Source organism: Zophobas morio, unplaced genomic scaffold (genome assembly GCF_036711695.1).
Source record: "Zophobas morio isolate AGI-343-1 ecotype UQ-CSIRO unplaced genomic scaffold, CSIRO_AGI_Zmor_V1 ptg000012l, whole genome shotgun sequence".
NCBI classification, from domain to species: Eukaryota; Metazoa; Arthropoda; class Insecta; order Coleoptera; family Tenebrionidae; genus Zophobas; species Zophobas morio.
In genome coordinates, this window is record NW_026972117.1 from 25,878,153 (window position 1) to 25,904,233 (window position 26,081).

Sequence of the window (26,081 nt, forward strand, 5' to 3'; positions counted from 1 at the left end):
TCGCTCTCATACAAAATTTTGCTAAGTTACACGGACCTATTTAAGACAGTCGATAAGCTAAATTTAATAAGAATAGTATAATTTAATTTTATTATTTAAGTTTATACTTTAAAATCTTTTGTCTATGTGAATAAGTTTACTTAAAATCCGAAAAAAAGTTAAAGACACTGTTGGAAATGGTATCCATTCTCCTCTATACATAAATCGACACGCCTTCTCATGTTATCAAACACTTTTTGAAGTGTAACAGGAGTGTTGCCAGCACACTCTTCCGTAATTTTGTCTCTTAGTTCTTCTATGGTGTGAATGGGAGTTTTAAAAATAGTGTTTTTTAGATGACCGAACAAGAAATAATTCATTTTGCACTTTTATTTTCAAAAAATTCGAAAGTTTGCTGTTTCAAACACCAACGCGTGTATTAAAGACAATTAGAATGTGCCAATTTAACATCCACAGCCTCCACTGATCTAAATAATTAATGAACGCACGGTATTTATTAATTTGTATATTAGATACACGTTGCAATTAATTTTAATTGCTATTAGAAAATTTTCGACAATTGAAGAAAAAGATTTAGACCGTAATTCCAGCGGGGGAGTCGGAATTGTGCACTCAAAAAAGATAGGAATTGCGCCCTTTTACCGCTCGAAAAATGTCCGAATTGCACCCACTACCTAAATGTTCCCTTACCGCGTTCTTAGACCCTCCAGTGCAGGTAAAAATTATTCTCCATTGGAAAATACAGTGTTTTGTGACGTCAGTATAAGATATTTCAATTAGGTAGGTAAATATAAATGAACACAGAAATGAACTCTAAAAATAAATTGACGAATGCATAGTTTTACTGAGGTGCCATTCTTATAGTATAATATTACTCAATTATATCTACCTAAAATGTACATATAAAATGTATATTCAGTTCAATTAGTGGATAAATTGTGTTAACCTGCTATGTTTTATAGAATCAAATTTTCCTCAGTCTAAGTTCGTGTATCTATTTGTATATAATCTACACAGATAGTAATCGGCTGTTGTTTCCTCGTATTATGTGGGTCCACAGTGAAAAATTTTGAGGAGCAACAACAAATGCTTGCAAATTGTTCCACGCGAAATATAATAACTCAAATAGTTCTGGTCATCCTAATAGATTTACCTTTTCGAAATGTTAAAGAAATTTGTCTTTATATAATTTTTTTTTTTTTTAATGAAGAAAAACACCATACTTAGAGATTATGAAAAAAACCTCCCACAAAATTTTACCTACTTCATGGAGAATAAAGCGGGGTAGGTGTGATAATATTTCCAGGTAGCGGGCGCAACTCGGAACGTTCACCTACAGTAAAATGTGCGCAATTCGGACTTTTTGAACTCGAAAACGCAGGTAGCGGGAGCAACTCGGATACGTCCATTCCAGTGATGTAAACTTCGCCCTAAAAATTAACTTCTTTCCGTTTCATCTTTTTAATAACTTTTATGTGAAACATGCTCTAAATTGAAAACAACTGTGCACGTATTTGACAATCCCTAACAACAAATATCTGTGAAATAATTAACTTTTGTTGACATCAAAATGTAAAAATTAGAAATCTAAAATTGTAAGACAGCTGTTGTTTATAGATTTGCGTTGAATTTTTTGCGAACAACCCATGGTAGTATTGATTATCTCAAGGTCGCACTCCACATGTCAAAATTCAGCTGTGTAACGGACCATATTTTAAAAACATTATTATGTAATCGTCTTACCTACATCCAAATGCTTTTATAATTTAAGAAAAGAAATGTGTACCTATAAATGATTCGTTTTTGACGTACATTTGCGGCCCCCCAAAAGTGCACGATAATTTTCTCTATTGTAAATGTATCTTCAAAAATAACAAAATGTGTCAAATGTGACATTTTGTTTATTCAAAAATGCTGCGCCACTGGTAATAGCCAGACTTATATTCATTTAAAAATTCAAAAAATTCCATGACAACGAAAAATTGTGCACTTTTGGGGGGGCGCAACTGTAGTATCAACAAGACGAAAAGCACATTTCTATAAATAAGAATAAAAAACTCATGTCTAGGTATTTTGGAACAGAATTGTACTATTTTTAGTAATAATTTCTATGTAATCTAGATCACTGTTAAAGAGAGCAATATGTCACATATTATATATTATAAGTAGGTACCCACGAGAATATTTTATGTGAAAAATGTTTAAGCAGAAGAACTATCTGCTTAGAAAAAGAGCCATTATAACATATAGGTGATAAAATACTGCATTATTCACTGTTGTGAAATTTTTGAACAGGTGATTAATTTTGTTTACACCTGAAACTTCTATTTTACGATAAATCTTAACTACTCAGTCTTGCCTCATCATGTTTATCAAGGTAAAATGCAATAATTTGTTTTATGCATACTTAATTCCATTGTTATATGTAGGTATTTAGATTATACGAAATCTTAAATGTTGTTTGCGGCCTAAAAAAGGTCATAAAATAATATATTATTAACCAAGGTTGTGAAGACAATCATTCTAGACCGACTGTAAATTAGAACCTTAGACTTTTGTTTTAATTTCTCCATATTTTCCGTTTTTAATAATTTTTTGTGTGAAAAATGTTGGAAAGTGAACCGTCATGTCCTGAAATAAAAGAGGCGGCATTGACTCCGTCGTACTTACGCGATCGCGACCATTTTGGCTGAAAAAGGCATGGACCTTTTATCGTTAAAGCGACACGGGGGATGGAAATCCTCCAGCGTAGTAGAAGGTTACATCGACGGCTCGACCTCCGATAAAAAAAAACGCCGAAATGGTCCAAAGCTCATCTACGACAAATCAAGTCAAACCAAATCGTAACCATATGAGGCATTTTCGCTCCCGTCAACTTCATTTTCACTACCATCAACTTCATCAACTTAGTATGATTAATTTATCCCCAATTATACCGAGAATAATCAATTCAGGGTTTGGAAATCATTCCAGGGCATAATTTAAAAGCAAATTTTCCAAAATGATCGTTCTCAGGTTATGTCTCATTTCTTCTGACAGTTGTGGACAGTTGTTATATTAGGTAGCCAACTTCACTTTTACATTATTGACCAAAGTTCACAATTTTCTAAAATTACGGACCTCTAGAGTCTAGGCGGTGTGAACACGAAAAGATCGAAATAATTATTATAGTTTTGAAATGACACACTTTTAACTTACATAGCTTTAAAAGCGAAAACCCTGTATTCTGTTGGACACGACGATTTTATTTACTTTTGTGAACTCTTAGTGTAAAAAGTGACTATTTACTCTTTCATTAATAGAAAATATTAATAATTCATCTGAATGAAAGAATACGCTACAAGCAGGTGGCAAGTGCAGACTCATCAGGAATGTAGCTGCAATTAACCTTACTTGACTGCAAATTTATTATGTACATAAATTAGCCAGTCCGAGAATCGGAAAATAATATATTGCAACAAAAACGTTCATATTTCCGACGCTTACAACATTAGATACCAATACACGTTCTAACCTTAAATTCTCAATAAAGTTTTATTTATGGGAATTTAAAAATCGCTTCGTTGGCGCGTTTTGGTAAATTAGGTTTGAAACGCACTAGACAGAAAGCTAAAATGCAACATATTCAGAAAGAAATCATACATTGTCGACAAAAAGACCAACTGCACATCAACGTCAAGGATACATTTCATCTCTCTTTGTTCTTTTATTGACAGGACAACCGCCAAAAAAATCATTGCAGCTGTTCTGGGCGGAGCTTAGCGCATTAAGAGCGCGTGTGCCACATTAGGGCGTGCCTTGAACTTGGTGGGGAAAGTAAGGACATGCCCACATGTACCATTGGTAACTTTAGATTGCTTTTTAATTTACTGGGAGCTCGCTGTCTTGTTAGGTAGCATTTTCTACCGAACATATAAACTGGCGTTTCCATGAATAAATTATCTGGATGAAATTTTAATTTGGCTTGATACTAAGAGCTCCAAAACCTGGAAACGTCAGCCCACGTCATAATTTCGAAACATTAACATTCTTTTGTTAGGATGCTTTATTTTTATGCGCTATTTAAAAAATTATTGAAACTCGCGGAATGTAGTCAGGTAGAAGAGTTTATTGCTCCATTAGACATTCTTATGGTAATGCATTATCGGTTTTATTACAATAATTTCTTAAATTGAAAAGAGGACGGATAATTTCTTTGCTTGTTTGATTATGTAGCTATCGGTGTCAATCTGAACGTTATAAATGAGTGAGTAATGTAATGGACACTTGTTATGCCGAGTATGAGAGGTTTAAACGTTGTATTTAACAAATCCGCGTTAAAAACCCATAAACAAAGTCGTAATGTCAGATAATTCAATTACATAGTGGTTGGCTTAAAACCTCGTTAATCTCAAGTAAATCTCTTTTCGCATGGTGGCAAAATAGATAGATAGCATCGGAATCTGTGAACACCTAAAACGGGTCTCACACATTCTTATAGCAAGGCAGAGCCCGGCATAAGCAGGTTAGAGAAGTAATCGACATACATAAGCAGGATAATCGTAGCCTGTCTGCTTTGCCTCGGCTGGCACACGCTCTTCCTCTCTATTATTGGGTTATTTTATTACAGACTTCATCCTGATTATCCTGGATTATTCTCTACTATCTATTTGCGCTTTTTATTTATTCAATTGTCATTGTTGGTGTTGGGGTGCCTTCTTAGTCAGAAAAAGTGTTTACCTTTAGTGACTTTTGTATCTTAAGTGATTGTTTAAGTTGTTGTGGTATTATCAGGCCGAAAATAATAGTAACCCACTGTTGTTGGTACTTCAGCAGCATACAATCCGGTAGGTACCCAGATCATAGAGACTTATCGCTTCAGTTTTTGTGTTAAAAGAAGTTGTCTAGGAAATGCGATTAGTCCTGAGGATAAAGTGAAACTAATACCAGATTTGCACATCTTGGCCTTTACAGTAACAAGTGTTAAAAGCTTGGATAATTTTACAACAAAAACACCCCCGAAACCGTGTGTTGATGAATGATGTTATCCTATTTCCGACGCAAATATTTTGACGTGCTTACCTAAACACCTATATTAATTTTTTGATTGCTATCTGTTACAAAATTATGTTTTTATTTAACTATTTCATTCATAGAATTGCCGTCCGATCGTAATACACAATGTCGAACAAAATTTTGTTTCCCGTCGGCAAAATATCAAAATTAAAATTTTGCCGCGCGTGCTCAACCGATGAGCTTGAGGTAACCAACAAAAATTTATAAATTACATATTTTAAAATGTTACCAAATGTGTGAAAATAACGGATCCAAATTTTCAAAAATCAGTTAACTTAACAGCGGAAAGCACTAATGGTTTAGTTTCATGTAGGTAAACAAAGTGAAAACTAAAGTTTCGGTATGTCAGCAATTCATCCAGTTTTGTACACAGCGGAAATATGAATTATTCCCGGCAACGACGACAAAATAATAAAAATAATAATAATAATAATATGCTTTATTATGCTTAAATTTGCAAAAGAAATTTGCACTCGTCTAATAAAAAATAATATAATAAAATAATGAATTAAATATATAACTATAAACATTTATGCACAGAGTAATATTCAAAAAATTCATCAAAGCTACAGGAAGCGTTTTCAGTTAAACACTTTTAATTATATTTTTATTGATTATAAAACTACTCTCTTGTATACCCATCCAAATTTAGTTCAACTGGATTTCTATTATTTATAATAACTGAAGTGTCATCGGCAAAGAGGATAAATTTGCTGCTGGTAATACAATTTGGAAGGTCATTAATATATATTAAAAAAAGCCAAGGTCCAAGAATCGAACCCTGCGGAACACCCATATAGGTAGGTATATTTTCTTGACAGCTGAATTATCATTATTAAAGAGGACAAATCGACTTCTTATGCTTAAGTACGATTCAATTAACATTATACTGTTCGTATTGACAGAATAATATTTAAGCTTCTGTAAAAGAATAAAATGCACAGTATTTCGACATTCAATATGCGAAAACAGAATGGAGAAAATTGTAAGGAAACTAATATAAAATGGACGTCGAAAATACACAGCCCTTCTTGTCCAGGAAAAGTGGTTTAACGAGATTAATATAAAATCAATTTTCCGATATACCTATACCTATTTATTTACGCAACGCAAAACGAAAAATGCTTCAAGGTTGGAAAACTAGAAACTACAAACGAATTTCATGAAGGAGAATATCTACTTGTACCAAATAGGTCATTGTTCAATTTGTTACTAAACATCAAATGGCAAATAGATATATGTCATTTACATCTTATCAGATTTAAGTTTAATTATAGTCTAGTTTAAGAGCATTTTTTTCGCTTTAACTTATACACTCTTTAATAATGTTGAGAATAAACAGAAACGATTTATTTTATTTCGTAGAAATGTTGCCAACATCATTTGTTTAGCGTTACAATGTACATGTCAAAATCAATACATTATCTTAAGAAAATTGTTAAGGAAATTTTTACTGAAAAATACACAAATGATATGTACATTTGTTTGGTTCAGATGCGAAAGAAACCTTATTGCGAATAATTTCATTCTTTTTCTTCAGTAGATTCATTTCAAGATATTTTATTTATTTTGTGTCAAAATTGTATGCATCTATATCAAGGGCTGACGTATTTGTTTTTATTTAATTTTTAATTTTTATTTATATTTTGTAATTAAAGACTTTCGGATTTTTTTGTGAGGTATAGTGTACTTACTTTATATTTTTATTAGTTATTTAACCGTCATTCGACCAATTTGTTTATAAAAAAATGCAACTTTTAAACTGTTTGGGATAGTGGGACTGAATTTTGTTGTAGGTACTCTTTTGTTCAAAAAATAGCGCAACAAAAATTACTAGAAACTTGAAAACTTTTTATGAAAGATTGATTTAAGCGTTTAACATCGCTGAATTTGGATATAGGTATCTACCGTAGTTGCAAGTTGCAACTGTCCTTCATTATAACGAGCGCTCAAATAAAAAAGACGTCAAGTTGACTTTGGAAATGTGAACGACTCATTCACTAAGCCCTAAATTCACATTTACAAAGACAGCTTGACGTCGTTTTTATTTGAACGCTCGTTAAAAATGCATACCTACTTACAAAAGAACGTCAAAAAAATGCAAATATCGTTTTCTGCAGTAGCAACAGCCTCAGGCACAGCACTTCTTTGTCGGTACAGGTACGGCTTACCTAAATCCTTTCCTCCAAATTGTATTGGGGAAGTGTTGGCGTTTACGACCTGTATGTACAAGACTTTTGCTAGTCAAATTTTAGAAAGTGTCTGCAGGTGGTACTAATTGCTTGTAAAATGTGTATGCCGAAAATACATTAATGACAGGAATTATCTATTCGATTGTGAAGACTTCAGGTAAATTCTAAGAGGGTTGAAACAACTCTAATTTTAACGAAGACGTTGTAAATCATATTTCAAGCCTTCAAACAATATACCTACCCGTTTCCAAGAAGATCCAAGATGAACGAGAAAGTATATGTTCAAAGAGTAAAAGTATTTGTTCTGAAACTTCCACCCCTTAGGTCATATAATAAATATACGCCAACACGCTGTGTACGTTCTGCGTGTTGGCGCCTTAGCCACACGTCTCTCTTGTACATAGAGGAATTACAATGAAGCTATCCTTGCCTGAGCACCATTTGAAGTTTGCACGAAAGATGTTGACCACCTAAAAATAGGATCTTTGTTCTAAATTCTAAAATTGTTTTTCTTATAAAAACTTGAAAGATAGGTTAGAGGAAACATCTGTCAAAAGCGATGTGTTGCACTGGTGCGGTACAAGGGTGGAAGTGCAATAAACATATAATGATGAAATGCATATAACAAAGATGAAGATGTGGTGATCACACAAGGATAGCATTCTCCTTGACGTAGAAAACGGCAACAAATAGCTTCATGTCTAGTCACAGCTTTCAGTTTGAGTATTGATATCTATTTATTATATGATGTAAGTTCCACCTAGAATTTGTGGTTGAAAAAGGTCCGATTTCTCCTCTCAAGACTATTTTTTAATTTTTGAAGTTGCGCCCGCTGAGTTTTGGAGCTGAAAAAGTCCGACTTGTACACTTCCATGAAATGGATAAAATTTTGTTGAAGGGTTTTTTTCATAATTTCTCAACATGGTGTTTTTCTTCATTAAAGAAAATCAAATTTTTATATAAAAACAAATTCCTTTAATACTTCGAAAAAGTAAAACTATTAGGATGATAAGAACTAAATGATATTTTTGCTTGTTGTTCCTCAAAATTTTTCACAGTGTGCCCACATGATCGGAGGAAACAACAGTCCATTAGCATCGGTACAGATTATTATATAAATAGCCGTATGAATTTGCAATCAGACCAAGGAAAATTTGAGTCCATAAAACATTGCAGGTTAACACAATTTGCCTACTAATTGAACTGAATCTGTTCTACATCATTCTACATTCGTGAATTTATTTCCAAAGGTCATTTCTGTGTAATTGAAATATCCCATACTGACGTCACAGAACATTGGATTTTCCAATGGAGAGTAATTTTTACCCGCATTATAAGGTTCATGAACGCGGTAATGGAGCACTTAGGTACTGGGCGCAATTCGGACACTTTCCGAGCGCAACTCAGACTCCCCTTAAATTCGCAAATGCACCCGTCCGGACACCTGTGCGTCCACTGATCGGTGGTTTTAGTATGTTTTACAACTATTTTCACTCTAATAAATATTGTATTAATTGCAAAAGTTTCATGGGAATTGTGTACTATTTTTCTTTCGAATTAAACAAATCTGTTTTTAATTTGACGTAGATTATCGAAATTTTGCCAAACATTTTCGTACATAATTCAATAGGTTTATCTAACCACAAGTGAATTTTTATATGTTAAAGCCCTTTCCTCCAAATTTTATTGGGGGGGTGTTGGCGTTTATGACCTGTACAAGACGTTTGCTACTAATATTTTAGAAACTGTCTGCAGGTAGGTACTAATTAATCGCCACTTTTAAAATGTGCATGCCGACAATACACTAATGACCACAATTATCTATTCGGTTACACACTGTGAAGATTTCAGGTAAATTCAAAGAGGGTGATTTACTTGAGGTTGTAAATAAATCGACTTTTAAGGAAGACGTTGTAAATCATATTTGAAGCCGGCAAACGACCACCTACCCGTTTTGAAAGGGTGCAGCTGAACGAGTAGGTATAGTTTGAAAGAACAACAATATTTGCCCCTAAACTTCCACCAAGAATTTATGATTGGAAAAGGTCCGATTCCTCCTCTCAAGACTGTTTTTTAATTTTTGAAGTTGCGCCCGCTACCTGAGTTTTGGAGCTCAAAAAATCCGACTTGTGCACTCCATGAACTAGGTAAAATTTTGTTGAAGGATTTTTTTCATAATTTCCAAGTATGGTGTTTTTCTTCATTAAAGAAAACCAAATTTTTAAATAAAAACAAATTCCTTTAATACTTCGAAAAAGTTAAACTATTAGGATGATAAGAACTAAATGATATTTTTTGCTTGTTGTTCCTCAAAATTTTTCACAGAGTGTCCACATGATCGAAGGACACAACAGTCCATTAGCGTCGGTATAGTTTATTTTTTAAATAGCTGCACGAATTTACAATCAGACTGAGGAAAATTGAGTCCATAAAACATAGCAGGTTAACACAATTTACCTACTAGTAATTGAACTGAATCTGTTCTACATCGTTCTACATTCGTCGATTTATTTTTAAAGTTTCCGTACATATTTCAATAGGTTTATCGAACCACAGGTGAATTTTTATGTGATAATAGACAGCGGATTTCAGTCGGGCCTGGCAAGGTCAAACTCGGTACGGCTCGTGCGGGATGGGAATTCCGTGCAGTTACTGGCTGCACTTCGTTTACTTATTTAAAAAAAAAACAACGGTGCTTCGTTGCACTTTGCTGTTAATTCCCGTTCTCATTTACCTAGCTGTTTTACGAATTAAGTTTTCGTTAATTTTATTTATGGAATAAGTGAAGATTCAATGTACTAATTATCACCCGCTACTGATTCGCAGCGATTCACGCGTCCCCACCTATAATCGTGACGTAACCCGAAATCCGCGTGATAAAACCTTTTTCCCAGATCTGCGCCAAACCTTTTGAAGGTCATATTTTTTGAGAATTTTACTTTTATTCACTCCCTTGGGGACAGAATTAAAAACAGAGCAAACATACTTTGAAGGTACTTTTATGTTTAATATTTAAGAGCATCAATTTAAGTTGATTACTCCCTTAACATAAGAATTTTTATAGAATTAGTAAAAATACAGTTCATATCTTTTCACCCGTTAGGAATTCAATTTGGGAAAATCCTTTCTTAGAAGAAGTAGAATACGAATGAAGAATTTGCCTCTAAAGTTATTAGGTAAATACCGAAAAATGAACTTAGTCTTGCGGTGTGTAAATTGTTCACTTGAATGAGATCCACCTTTATTTTTTCTTACAAAACAGCTTTTGCTTTTTCAGGTCATGTGCGCAATTCGGACTCCCCTATTTAAACATACCTGTCGAAAAAGGGTGACAATATTGAAACACAGCCTTAAACTCTTTTTATAATATCGGAGAACAACTGTCATTAAAGACGAACAAAACCTTAAAAGAATTATTGCGTTTGAATTTTATTGTTTTCCATGTAAAGTTCAAACCTAGTACATCAACAATCGACAAACTATAAAAATTAACAATTTGACATTGTTTCGTAAGTTATTGTGTTGGGAAGTGTGCCTTAAAGCAGTAATGTTTTCAACTTGTTTAAGTTACTTTGTGTTGATAAAATCAATATTATACTTATTATTACAAAAAAAAAAGATTTAAATTTGCATTATTTCTTACTTCCACGGGTCCTTCATTTTATTTATTGCCCCTTTGATCTCTCAAAATCACTGATGCCATAATTCGAGTTCATTTTCTTAAGGAAATTTTGAAGCAACAACAATTAAGTAAACATTAAAAAGACCACTTTTAAAGTGTGTATTAATTGTTGTTGTTTGGCAGTTTCGTTTCTAGCTAAGAGCTGGGTAGTCTTTACGTTATATATTGAAATGAGCCGCAATTTTCATTATAGTGAAATTTTCCAATTTTAAGCACTAATTGCGAATTAGAAAAGGGTTTCAATATACCTATATTAAAGTGGATTTATGAAAGAAGAGTTTAACTTCAATTATATCGCAATTGCATACATCTCCTCTATTAATAAAAACAAAAAAATTGAAAAACTGGTCTCGGTGTTTTTAAAAATCCATACTTCACCCTTGTAAAGTGCGCATATTTTAACATAAATTTCTAGCTCTGACATCACCTTATTGTTGTACCCATATCCGAATACTTTTTGCAGAAATAATAACAAATCTTTAGTAAATTAGTGCATGTCGCTTCCTTTGCTCGATTTTCTCTTTGAATCTCGAAATGCAGGTAGCTCGAAAGTGCATATTCTCACGTCCGGCGAATTCTTGAAACAATCATGAACCATCCCACCCCACCCCACCCCATCTATTTTCATCTGCCCCTCTCAGTTTCCCCAAGCAAGGTACCAATCGGTGTTCATCCCTTACTATTATACCTACAATGATTTGTCTACCCATATCTTCAACCATACCCACCAACTACCCCATGAAATGTATTTAAATCTCTTGACGTCTAGGTACCACTCAGTTAAGCCAAATCGGCTAGTGCGAACAGGTTAGTTTTCGAAACGTGTGCAATCCACGTGTCGATATAGTGAACGTTTGACGTATAGTAAAGTGGACTTTGTGGTGTATTACCTGGTGGTAGTGTGATAAACTCACGTGTGGTTACCACGGATAAGAGCTTATATTGAGCTTATTTCTTGATCCAGCAAAAAGTATGTGTGAACTTTTATTACCAAGTTTAATAACGTTAACTAACCCCAAAGTAATTGTTGACAGTTTTGTAAATTTTAATTTGAATTATTAGTTTCTTCATCCTTCGTAAACTTTGCAATGTGTAGCACTAAATCTTTTGGATTTATTCTACCTCATGTGTCATACAGTCTGCATGAGATTTGTTTTATCCAAAATGGAATATGCTCATTAAATTGAGTCCTTTATGTGACTGTCATTAAAATTTAATTCAATTGATACCTCAACAAAATACGTACCTCTGCTTATTTGTACCTACTATACACTCAATATATGGTGTAAATCATTTTAGTCATCACTTGTCTGCAAAGTTTAAATGTTTTTGTTTTGATAACTGTTTTGCACATTTGTCGTATTGCCAATTACGAATATTAATTTTAAACTAAAATTTAAGAAACACAACACTTAAAAAAAATTAGGTGTTTATTTTGTATACGCATTTTTTATATATTGACAAGGATACTTCTATCCACTCATTATCGTGGCAACGTGATAACAGATTCATCTGTTCAATTTAAGACGGGTTTTTTAATTAATGAGATATCGAGGACTGCGCACTTAATGAGTTACCCTGTATAAATAATATAATTTGAATTATACCTGAAAAAAAATGATGATTATCTTGTTTTGTGGCAAAGGGTGAGAGCTTTTACTATTCACTGTATAATATTGTAAAGTAGAGTCTGCCAAATCGTGAACTTTCTGTTTAAAAAAGTGTTTATTGAAAGCCCTTAATAAACAGATTATAATAGTGATGATTTAAAACGATTTACAACGTCCTTGAGTTGCTTGACTAAAACTCTAAATGTCTGATGCATAGAACCTTTGATAATCGAAGAATGTCACTTTCTTTTATGCCAAAAAAACAGAAAAAAATGCTATTGATAAATACATATTTAATTCTACATTTTGTATTCATCTTATAAGTCTCTACGGATATTCATCTTTTCTTTAAAATTTAATGGCCAGACATTACACTAATAGTTGTTGTTGTCATTATTTTTAAATTAAAATCAGTTGGGCGTCCAGATACAAATGCTGTGAAGGACGTTCCTTTGAATTTGTAAAATAATAACAAGGATGTTATAATTACAGTCTGTTTGTTTTAAGAATTCTTGTAAAACCGCAACAAATAATACTTCTCAGACGTTACTATATTTGTCTCACTTTCTCTCATTGCGCTTGAGATGGTACGTATTGGCGTATTGCCTAGCATTTTAGGGACGGTTCTAACTATCTACCGGACCGTTCGTACAAAGCAGAAATTCTCAAACAAAAAGATATTGTTTTGTTGAACTTGAAAAGGAGATGAAATGTAAATTTTAAGTTAGGTTATGTTTAATTTTCAGAACTACTTATTTTAAAAACGTTTTGCGCATTTTTTTTTTGTTCTTAGAGGTTCCTTTGCACAAGGTTAGTGACGGTCAAAAGGTATATAGCAGCAATAAAATACCCTGTTCAGTCTTATACTTATATGTCACTTTCCACCATTGGAAGTGAAGTATGTAATAGCTCACTTCCAGACTTTTAAAAAGTTTGAAAATGACACATTACTGACGGATTGTGAATAAAATAGATTATTTTAACTTCTTCCATTTACCTAAAAATTTTGCACAAATGACTTGAATAGTACTAACTTCACACACAGGGGATTTTGTAAAAGTGCTCTTACTCGCCTTTACCAGGATAATAAAATCACTCTGCTTTGTATAGATTTGTTTGAGTTACAAACAATATTAAAAAATCCCTGTGTTACTTTTTTGCTTTAATTATAGGTATAATACCTAATGTGTGATTACTGTAATATATAACATTCTAAAAACGAACAGAAGCAGAAAACTCGGCGAATCTCGATAAATGTTTGGAATTTGCCAATAGATACTGATCAAAATAATTCTTAATCCTTTTTTTCATAACGTTTATGTAAGTAGTCAGTTCATTATATTATATCTATGTATTTGTCAACCATTAAATGTGACTATTTAAAATTGAATTTATTATTATTGTGACTACTAAAGTCAGATTACTTTTATACTTGAATATTTAATGTATTATTATTGTTTAATTAACTAACTAATCATCAACTCCAAAAAACTTTTTAAGTTTTTATCGTCTAGAAACCATATTATACAGTAACTTCCTGTTTCAGGCAAAGGGCCTAATTTAAGAAAAATGTAAAAAAAACGATATAATAGTTATCACTTTCTAACACGTGTATCAACTTTACTTATACAAAGTTTAACATGAAACCAACACAAACAAAGACTTTTCCTTTTAAACGTCTCTCTGTCTAGCTGCGGTAAAGCAAGTCGTTAAATATTTCCACATCACTACCTGTTTTCATGAAACAAACCAGTTCCCGAAAATCCTGATGCCCACCACCAAATGTCGGCAGAAGATTTCTACGAGATTATCTCTTTGTCCCCGTGTCCTTTGAAATCCTTACAAAAAGTGGAAACGCGGCAAACTTCAATATTTTCTTACCGAGAATTCCGTCCATGCGTCGGTCAAACGCGACAATAATAATGAGCATGTTTTCAAACTTTATGTGATTGTCGTTCCGTTGTTGCAGTGAAAATATCCTGCCTCAAAACGACCCCTCCACCAGAAGAAGATAACAGAGGGTGTGTGGCAAGTGTCAGCGAAGGAAGTTTTTATCTCCCAATGAACATGCAAGGGTTTGTCAAGCAACAAACGGCGCCGCATGGGCCTCCCTACGCCCCACATCCTTCGCTTGGTTCGGGCCTGGGTGGCGGCCTTTCTGGAATGCCCATGCCCGCGCTTGGATTCGGTCTAGGACACCCTCTGGAATCAGTCCAGTTCCCGCAAGGTAAATATATACAATTAATTCTTATTGTGAAAAGGACGAAGGTACCACGGAATCTGGCAGCAATTTTTTTAGTATGTGTAGGATGGAAAATGGAACATTATTAGCTTGTCGCCTGTTATTTGTCATTTTTATTCATTAAATTACGTACAGGGTTGCTAAAAAGTATGGATACAGCTATAGTTTTGGAAATTTCTTTCTACCCTATAAAATTTTATTGACAATAACGAGACGGACAGTAGTACAATGGTAAGATATTTACCTATGGCTCACACCAGTTCACCAGAATTTGTCGGACAACATTTACCAGGTAGTTGTACTCATAAAACAAAGGTCATATTCATTCGTGAGTAACCATGGTCCCTGTCCGGACCTGGATTACTCTGCTTTTTAAAATCTTTATTCTCAAATGTACAAGAGTGTTCTTAATTTTTTCAAGTGGAATACCCTATATGTGTTTGCATGTTTTGATTGACCTTTTTTTTGTTTAAATTCCGATGGGAAGTTGCCACGTTATTCCAATATTTTTTGTAATTTTTAGCAATGGAAAAGTTCACAGAAAACTAGACATTTAGAACCTACATTATTTTGTGGAAAGATAAATAAACTTACTCACTATGTTGTATTTTATTACTGCATCTTATTCTTATTTTGTTCTCTTGTTTTTTTTGTATTTTCTATATTTGAAGTTGATAGTTTCAGTTTTGGAAAATTTTCTCTTTAATGATAAATATACTCACATACTAAAAAGAACAAAAAATAGAGTAAGATTCAGTAATAAAATACAGGATGTTCTATTTGAGAAAAATGAAAAATGGCTATTTGAAAATTATAAATTTCAGAATTTTTTATAAATATTCTGTATACCAAAATTTGATTTAATTCATTTTAACAAAGTGGCTACTTCTGTTTATCTCTCCATAAAATATTACAACACAGATCTACAAAATAATATTATTACAATTACGATTATTTTTGTGAACCCTTGCATTGCTAAAAAAAAATCAAGAAAATGGGAATATCATGGCAACGTCGCATCGAAAAACATAAACTATTTCTAATAATTATTGAGATACCTAGGATCGAGTGCTTAGTGATTCATCCTGTAAATGTAGGTACAAATGTGTAGTATATACTTCTTTCTTGCAGACAACTGTGACGTTAGTGAGCTTAGTTTAGTACCACAAAAGGTTAAAAAGTGTGTTGTAATCTTTTTTACAAAGAATTCTTCATCTCAGAAGCATAGCAAATATCCCATGTAATCAGTGCGAATTAATACTTAGAGATACAGTAGCGCCAAAAAAAAAAAAAAATCGGACACCCTCTTTTTTTGAATATCGCATGTTTGCGACGAAGGTCGACCAAACTGGTATGTGGTTTATGTTCTATACTTGAAATTAAATGGAAAGAGGGCAATGTTAGAGACTACAAAACAATTTGTGTTAAAATATTTTTAACATTTTTTGTACGTAATCGTGCTAAAAAAATCGAGCGCTACTGTAATTGATGCACGTTGACGTTATCAGTTTTATTCAATATCTTTATCTTAGTTTACAAGAGTTAACATTAGAAAATTAAAATTCATCCAATCAAATATTATTTAGTTTTGTCCAAGTATCATTTGTACGATTTATAATTTTATTTTTGTCAAGAAACCTTTTTAAAACATATTTATATCACTTTATTAGTGTAACCTGTTGTATAAAAAGTATTCAAGACATTAAAAAAATCTTTCCTGAGTAGCTTGTAACCAATTGTATAACAAAAAAATGCTGGATTTTTCTAGAATATGTAATCTTGTGTCCATTTAAATTCAATTTCGGGACAAAAATCGTTTTTACACTCTTACTTGACTTTACACCTCATTGCAATTAGTTCATGTCAAAAGAAGAATAAAGTACGGTCATTAAATTTTAATATTCTGTCATTGTGGTTATACTAAAGAACCACTGTTCAAGTTCACAATGCCATCGGAACGCATTTGTTTTACTAGATAACACAGTATCCGTAAAGAAAGCCTATGATTTCCGAGTGTCGTGTCACTCCTGCTGTTCACAGGCTTCGCGTATTCGTGTATGTTTACTGTGTGTTTACTGCTCGATGACCCCTTAAAAGTCACATCAATAATACCCGTTAATTCCCGAGACGTATTATACAATTTAAATTAAAAGAGACTTTCAACTTCAATCAGACGTCGACGGGACCTGAAACAAGTTCTTACAAAATTAATTAAAGCAAAATGGGAAAGGAAAGCATAATACATTTGAACGCAGATGAATTTATTTACGTCCTGTCAGAACCAAATGGCTTGCATTTCTCTCATTTATAAATTCTGATTTGGGCGACAGTCAGCTTTCATAAATTAATTTGTGTATCATTGTTATTCGACAAGTGTCATTCAGATTTGATCTCTACTTCTCGTCTGAGCGTTGGACGTTATCATTAGTAATATTTCTATCAAAATTGCAACGTTTGGGTGTGTTACGGCAACTTTGTCGATAACAAGAGTCACTCAACATTTTAAATCCTCACTAATCCGGGTCCCCGTTCCTATCGCGTCATTTTAAACAATGCTCGAAGACCATTGTTCATGCGTATCTAGAAGAAATGCACATATTTTTACATAAATGATTGGACCGATAGTATCACAGTTATTTGTATTAAAAAAATTGTTAATAGCGGTTTTGGTGGCCTGTTGGTTCGATATATAATGTATGCAATAGGGTGCAAATGGCATTGTTCACGGTAGAACTGCGGCTAAATGGAATTTCTGCTTCAGTTTATAACCGCGTTTATACAGTAGCCAAGTTAGTTTCGATTCGCAGTGAGAGCAATTCTGGTCGATGGGAACCACCACCTGGCCAATGAACGTTCTCTGGGGTGTCAAATTGAATCACTGATGTTTTATTGGGGTATTTTAACCGTGAATTATCTGCCCCTCGCACGTGCTGTTTCAACGTTGCAGATTTTAGACGCGGACTTGAATAAAATTGATAATGCCCGGAATCAACCGGAAGCAGACGATCCTCTGCTCAATCAGTCAAAACGAGATGCTTGCACTAGATCACCTATAACGTTCAGCATAGAATTAATTCCCAAATTTTGTCATGCTTGTCACAGTTTTATCGGTATGATCTTATCGGACGAGGTCTGTTGACTATTTCTGCGTTATTCAATTCACTAACCGTCGGTAAATTTGTATTTGAAACTTGCAGTCTTTTATTGTTAAAATCTCTCTCATTCCATATTTAATGGTGTTCAAATTTTATTTTGATTTGTTAGTGGTTAGTCATCAATCTCAATTTTTCTTAAATAGTCAAAACGTTATTGACTCTGACAATACGATCTCCACTGCAGTCAAAACTCTAAATTTAATGAAAATATTTTGGATTTCACCGACGGAACAGTCGTAGATGAATTTTGAAATTATTTGTCAATAAAGGGTACACATGTGTGTTGTCGCAATATGCCCAGATGATGAAAATTCTTCAATCAAAAATGAAAATTGTCGACAAAATTAATTTAACAATCAACAGTCTACTTTTTTATTCAATACCATAACATGCATTAGTTCGCACGTCTCCTGAATCTTAGAATATTACGAGTCTACTTAGGCGCTTGTTTCATAACTTTCATACATTAATTAAATACATGCACGTTCGTAGCCTATAAAATAGGATGCAATAACATCCAGCACAAAAGGAGAGAAAGCAAACAAGGGTAGACGCGTTAAAAAAACAAACTGCTCCCTTCTGCAAATAAAGTTAAAATGACAAATTGATTTAGGAAATGTATCTTTCCCGCCTGCATAACAAGTAACCATATGTTTCTGTTCACAATTGCGAATTTTAACATCATCAAGAGTTTAAATAATGCGGAATCAAATGTCGTTCTCTAGCTACACCAGTGTGTAAATTCTATAACACTTAATAGAATATGAGAATGTGATACGTACCTTTCAGTGACATGTTACTATCAATAATGATATTTTTCGAAAGTTCATTTAATGATAAAGTAATTAAATCCTTTATTTATTCTTGTTATTGTTTAAAAGAGATACTTGCTTACCTCCTACTGGAACCGAAAATTATTTTTTAGAGTTCAATAACGGTTAAATTTGTGTAACAAATACTTAAAGTAGAGTCCGCCAAATAGTGAACACTCACATTTTGTTAATTATATTTCCAGTAACCACAAGCATAGGCAAAACTTGTCCTTTTTTCCGGAAACGTAGGTCCCAAACGACAACCAAAATGCAAGGAACCATTTTCAACTACCACATCTATCGCTTGGATTTCAATGTTTTGTTCAATTGCGCTTTTCCAAGTTCGCATCACGTACTTCGTTGTAACCTCACTTTTTTGACATGTCGTGTTTATAAATTTATTCAAATTTTACGTTAAGAAACTCATCTATATCATAACAACCCTTTGTTATTACCATTTTTTTCAATATCTCTAGAGTACCTATTATGAGGTACAGTTTTAAGTAATTTTGGTAATGTAAAGCTGTACCATTTACGGCATCTGGTATATTAGGTTTCTGTCTTCGTTCCACATACTATATTTATGCATCCTGCGTAAGTACAGTGTGTCGGACAAAGACAGAAACAGACACATCCCGTTTTACTTTCCAAAATAACTTTTTTTGAGATAACAATGTATTTTCACAGTGTCATCATCAAACGACTTTTTTAAATATCAACTCCAACTTTCTTTATCGAATCTTTTTATTGCTTAAATGCCTAAGCACTTTTTTGGGAAAAATCCTATTATAATTGCAAAAATAAATTCCATTTCGTCCATACATTTATGATTCTAAATTCTAGTAACAACATAAACCTTTAACCGTCACTTGGTCTAACAAGGTTGATAAATGACACAATTTTGATGAAAATATTACAAATACAGTTCGAACATACATAAAAACAAATTGATACTGACCGTGTTGCCACTAACCCTTCAACAGCGACAAATTGTCATACTATTTAATTTCTACCATTACTAATATTTAAAATTACATTTTCTAGATGCGGTTAATTATAGAGCTGTGTATCCCAATCCGTTATTCGAGAGACAGTGTGTTAGTACAGCCATGGCCGCGGGCTCGAACTTCAACAGGAAAGGTAAAAAGTCGTCTTCATAGTTTTTAGATCTTTCGTTTAAATGTCATAATGGACTAGATCACACGATTTTCGCTGAGAGAGTGTTAATCTGTGGGATGGATTTCGTACCACAAACCATTGTAAAATAACGGGTGATCAAATAGTTTTCATAGACCATGGAAATATTTTTCATGTCTTTGATTAAACTAGTTAACCTTTAATTTGACAAGTCTGGATTTTGATGCATAAGATAAGGTTTAATCTGAAAACTTCTTGATCACCCGTTACTATATCCTATTATATTCTGGAAAAATTAGGTAATCATCAAAGTATGTAAATTATACTAGACGCAAACATTTAGTGCGTTTATGGCTTCATACCAATTTAGCTCTCATTATAATTCAAAAGCAGTCACAAAAAAGAAAGTAAAGTACTTTAAACGCTATAGCCATAAACGCACTAAATGTTTGCGTGTAGTGTAGTTATTTTTGCTACGGGGACAAGTTCCAGTTTTAAAACAGTAACCAATGGCTTCTGAGGAGAATTATACGAATAAAAACGAGACTCAACGTAGACGGAAAACTTGACGATTTAAGACGTATTTTGGTAGTTGACCTGGGTAGCGATGAAAAGCTCATTAGAAGTCATTTGGTTAGAATTCACTATTTTAAAACCAGAATTAAATTGATGCTCAGCTTTACTAATTTCGTTACGTGATTAATAAAAATGTCAGTTATTAGTTTTGGTAACGGTTGGGGTTAAGTATGAGTTTTTTGTCTTAAGCAAATGTCTTCAGTTTCATGTTGTTTTTTTTTTTTATTATTATTTTTTTTATTTGATTACGTTCCTCTACAGGCCGGTGGCCCAATTACAGGGGAAGGGGGGACATACAGAACACGCAGAGCCGGGCGGGAATCGAACCCACAACCCAAATTGTAGCGGGTAAGCACGAAGCGACCTAACCCACCCGGGTGCTCAATAGTTTTAAAAATTCCTAGATGAAACGCTAGATGCTTTTGACTGCATATGAATAGGATTGTAAAAAAACCGGCAATTTCAACTCTTACTTACTCTGCTTTTGTTTACATTATTTTAACGCACATGCACGTTGACGACAAGGCCTCTTTCTATCTGTAAACGAAGAGAAAGAGAGTTCTTGCAGGCATTGACTGCTACAACCGTCGCCATGCCAACGACCACCCACCACCCCGGTAATCGGCTCAGCTTCTGACACGGCACTTCTCTTTGGGTGCACCAGCAGGAGCAGCTCCACGTCCTGTTGGGACCCTCTTTCTCTTCATCACTGCTAGAAAAAGGGACGGATAATGCCCACAGACTTATAAATAAAATTGCAACCGGAAAATCCACTGTGTAGTATTTTCGATCCCGTGACGGGTCCTAAGGGCCCTCGTGAGCAACTCATCATACAGAATCAGTTTCGTTTAAATTTAAACTAAGCACATCTCTTCAGCTTTTTAGTTTCGGGAAAATGCAGAAATGAGGTAATTGTGTGTAAGCTGCACTCGTTTTAAAACAGTCTGAATACTTATATTCATAGTAGTAAATTCATCGTTCAACAAACAATGTGCTATGTTTCTATTGTTAGTACTCATGTAAGAGGAAATTTATTTATTTCCGTTATTTACAACCACTGGTATGTGTAATGATGACTTTTTCGCCTTCCGTTTATGTTGGAAGTTAAGAAAATATTTGTTCTAGGGTAATCCGGGCACCCCTTACCCCTTACAACTACTGTGTGCACTCTTCGAATGCAAACACGTACACTCGCCGATAAAATGCTAATTTGAATTAACACATGAGCTTCGTAATTGAAAATAAACCAAACTGTGAGGGCAGATGATGCGGAGTTTGGAATTTTAAGGAGTTGATTTTAACCTCGACATATCGAAATTATCATATCGGGATGACAATAGAGTGATATAAAATAATCACCACATTAGCGTTGCCGTTGTTTTAGACACATTTTTGTTTGCCATCTAATGTTTATTTTAATGATGATAATCATCGTTTATTTTCTTATCACTAGTAGAACACCAACAGTTTTACGTATGCTTCTACTGAAATATTGTTAATGCATATCTACACGTAACGGAATCTTTTAGTGGAATTAGTAACAACGGTTATTGAGAATAATTAGGAACTGAAACGTTAGGCAAACTTGCATTATATGTTGCAATGTAATAATCCCCACAAGTATTTGTTGGCGTAACCAAGAACATTAGATGAGGAGGGCAGTTATATAAGATTTGAATTCTGGCAAATTAGATACTAATTCTCTTAGCAGCTAATTACCTTTACTATGAAACGATTTCTTTTTAATGTGGCAACTTCAGACTTTCAGGTAAGTTTTAGTTTATGCGTGAAAAGATGTTTCAAATTTCAGTTAGCTTTTTAAAAAAGACACACTAGACATTCTAATCTAATGGACACTGTTTTTGTTTTTGCTTACAATTCGGTTTTGGAAATGAAATTTCTTCTTCTTTTTTTATATTTTGCCTTTTTTTCTTAATATACATAGTATTCTTTGAACAACACGATACTCATTTTTAATTTCTTATAAAGAAATAAGTAGTTTGCAGTTAAGCTCCGTCACATTGAGAAAGGGTGGGTGGGCGGGCTTCCATTTTACCTTTTTGTTTCAATATGTGTAGACTTCTTTTCACAGCATGAAACTTAAAACATGTTTAAAATGGAAAATTTGTATAATAAGGAAATATCGATTTCGAAATAGGCTCCGCCCCATAAATGGAAAATCCATGTTTCCTTGCAAAAACCATTTTAGCCATGTTTTAAGTTTCTTGTTATGAAAAGATGGCTGTGTATATTAAAAAAAAAGGCAAAAAATATCCCCCGCCCATCCGCCCTGTCACAATTCTGATGATTTTTTTATTCATCGTAAGCTGAGGGACGGAGCTTAATTGTAAAATCCTTATTTTTCTACGAGATTATTACCATGTGAAATGTGTTTTTAAGTAATTATTTTATACAAAGAAAACTAAATGTATTAATTAAAAAAGAAAATCGAACGAGAAGCCCCACCCATCCGTCTCGATCTCAACCGTGATGAATTTTTCATTCATTGTCAGATCGAGGGGCGGGGCTTAATTGCAAGATCAATATTTGTCTACAAGAATTTACCATTTTAAACATGTTTTAAGTTCTGAAAAAACGACAGACGTATGTTAAGAAAAAAATCCAAAATATAAGCCCCGCCCACCCGCCCTGTCTCAACTGGGATGATTTTTTTAGGCGTCAATAGCCAGAGGGGCGCAATTTAATTGCAAAATCCTTATTATCTCTACAAGAAATTACCATGTCAGACATGTTTTTGACTATCGCGTTATTCAAAGAAGAAAGGTGTGCATATATTGAGAAAAAATTAAAGCCCTGATAAATAGTAATGAAATTTTCATTTGTTTTCAAACCTAGGGGTGGAGCCTAATTGCTAAATTCATATTTCCTTACAAAAAGTTACCATTTTAAACGTGTTTTAAGTTTCTAAGAACTAAAAAAACATCACAATTGAGATGGGGTGGGTGGGCGGGGTTTATATTTTGCCCTTTTTTTCTTAATATACATAGTATATTCTTTGAACAACACGATACTCAAAAACATGTGTTTAATTTCTTGTTAAGAAATAAGTATTTTGTATTTTGCAGTTAAGCTCCGCCCCTTGGTTCACGGCGAACAAAAAAATTATCACAATTGAAATAGGCCTTCCAAAGATAAGATTAAACGATGTAAAAGTAGTTACTAGAATGAAGAGGGGCTGCATGGGCGGCACTATTGCTTGCTTATAAAAGAATCTGCAGGAAAAAGTTAAACTTAGCCCCACGCACCCACCCGTTCTCTAATTTTTTCTTCTAAAATAAGAAATAAATCTTATAGTAAATAGTATGACAAAAAAATTAGGATTAGCGCTTTTTTGCTTCTTTAACAGGCTCACTAACATTTAGTAGAAGAACATATAATTAACCCCGCCCACCCACCAACTTTGTTTAAAATCGTCCCAAATATCTGTTCTAATAACTTTTCCGTGGCCAATGGTCATGCGAGAACAAAAACGGAAAATCCGTGAAACATATTTTTTTAAATGAATGGACAGTATTTTGCAAGTGGTTCATTGTGAAGAAATGAGTGAAGTTAATTTTTTTTATCGCACGTGGTTGTTAATCTTGGTAAATCTTATTAAGATAAAATGGCAAATTTATTGTTCTTTTTTAAAAACCGCTTTATGTCTTTTGTACTTGCCGCGATTAAACTAAAGCAGTATTGTAATCGGGTCTCATGTGTCATGACCCCCAAAACTCGGAAAAATAGGTCTCCCGTTTCTATTTGTCTGTCTGCTGTAAATTACATAAAATTACATAGTTCTACACGTGTAGTTTTTGAACCCGCGTCGGGTTTTTAGCCAATTTTTTTTTAAATAAAATCAAAATTTTATTTAAAAAAAACAATTTAATTTTGAATCTGCAAAACCGAATATTTTGAAATCTTGCAGAGGTTTTAAAGTTATCGTAAACATGGTAAATTTGTATTCAAAATATATTTGTACCTCCCTTTCAAAATTTTGCCAAATAAATTCTGTCGAAGTTGTGCAAAATATGGTCAGTCTATACTTATGATTTGTTATTGCATTAATATTTTTTTAAAATTGCATATCAAGAATGAATGAATAAATCAATTTATTTTATTGATTTTTGCAAAATCAAATTTTATCATTTTTCGAAAAAAACCTGAATGTTCTATTGTAGGTACTTCAGAGGCGAGGGAAGTTCTGTCCAAATAACCTTCGACCAATTTTTTTGATATCTCGAAAAAGATAAATTGTACCACATCCTTTTATGTTTATGTATGTAAAATATACTTAATAATTTTTAAAAAATGACAATTTTGGTCGCTTTTTGAATTTTAGACGAAACTGATTTTTCAAGGCAACCTGCTCTTATGTCAAAAATTTGTTAGATAGAATAGACAGACTGTGTAGTTCATCATAAAATTAAAAAAAAAATTTAAAAAAAATTAAAAATTCAAAGTTTCCGGTTCAATAGTTTCGGAGAATATATAATGTTAATAAATTATTAATGGACGAAGATAAATGGAAAAATTGTAAGTTCATAATTTGCAGCATGTGCCCTTGTGGTTTTTTTAACTTTTTATTTTTATTTTTTTTCTTTCACTTATCTCAGAAAGTACACTTTTTTGTTTATCACCATCAAGAAAAAAATACTTGAAATAAATCATCATTTGAAAAGTGAGCTTTAAAATAATGCGTGCAGAATTAGCCTTGTAATTTTTTTGTATACGTCAACAATTAATATATTATACATAACTGATGCATGAATAACCTTTTCATAAGTGCAATTTTACAAAATTTAGTTGCATCTGTAAATTATGTAAACATCGTACTAATTATTATCTACGTTAATCATTTTAAATTTCGTATTAAAATTAGTTTCAGTTTTCCTTACTCCTGTTCGCAGTTTTTGGTTTTTCATCATCGAATGTTTTTGTTTAATTAAATCAAAATTAAATATATTGTGTCACATTCAATGTAGCTGGAGTAAATAAAGCTCGCAGAGTGAAAGAGATGTGCAACCCTGCATTCTTGTCATTTCTGAGCAACTTAGACAACAAAACGATTTAAATATGCGTTTCCATTAGATTGCACTTTTCGTTTTCTGAAGCTCTGATTTCTCCATTGAATATTTTACGCCCTTTAATTCAGTACAGTGGCTCCTTAAGAGCGCCGTATCAAATTTCGCCCCTTGGAGAGTAGCCGTCGCATTTAGGGAGCCCCCGTATTTACAGATCTATTAGCACCCGATGTATTCATTGCAGTTGCGGACGGAAACCCCAAGTGGCAATAACTCCGGGAGAAATCGTCGCGTACTTGTAGCCCGGAGCGTCGATTGTTGAGGTTATTGCGTTTCCGTGTATAGACAAAGTCTTGGTATTTATTTGGGGATGTAGCACAGACCGAGTTAAAATTAATTCCGAAAATTACGGGACGAACCATTGGGAGGTATTGATTTAACATAAAGCAACGGCCCTCGAAGCTGCCGCGTCGATATAATCCCCGATAAATGTCGGGAATAAAAAGGACTACATTGAGACCAGCTGGCTGAACAAGCGCGGTAATCCGGCAAGCACGCACATAAAGAGTTGAAAATGTAGACTGGAACAATTTAGA

At 33.4% G+C, this 26,081-nt stretch overlaps 1 protein-coding gene across 2 annotated transcripts in view; it reads left to right on the forward strand.

Annotated features, from left to right (window-relative positions):
- LOC135128119 (homeobox protein OTX2-like) overlaps positions 1-26,081 on the forward strand; it is a 124,039-nt gene that overhangs the window by 89,882 nt on the left and 8,076 nt on the right. For both annotated transcript variants that reach the window (XM_064054978.1, XM_064054979.1), the window contains exon 3: positions 14,509-14,766. In XM_064054978.1, coding sequence (XP_063911048.1) covers positions 14,509-14,766 — 258 coding nt within the window. The remainder of the gene's footprint in view (positions 1-14,508; positions 14,767-26,081) is intronic.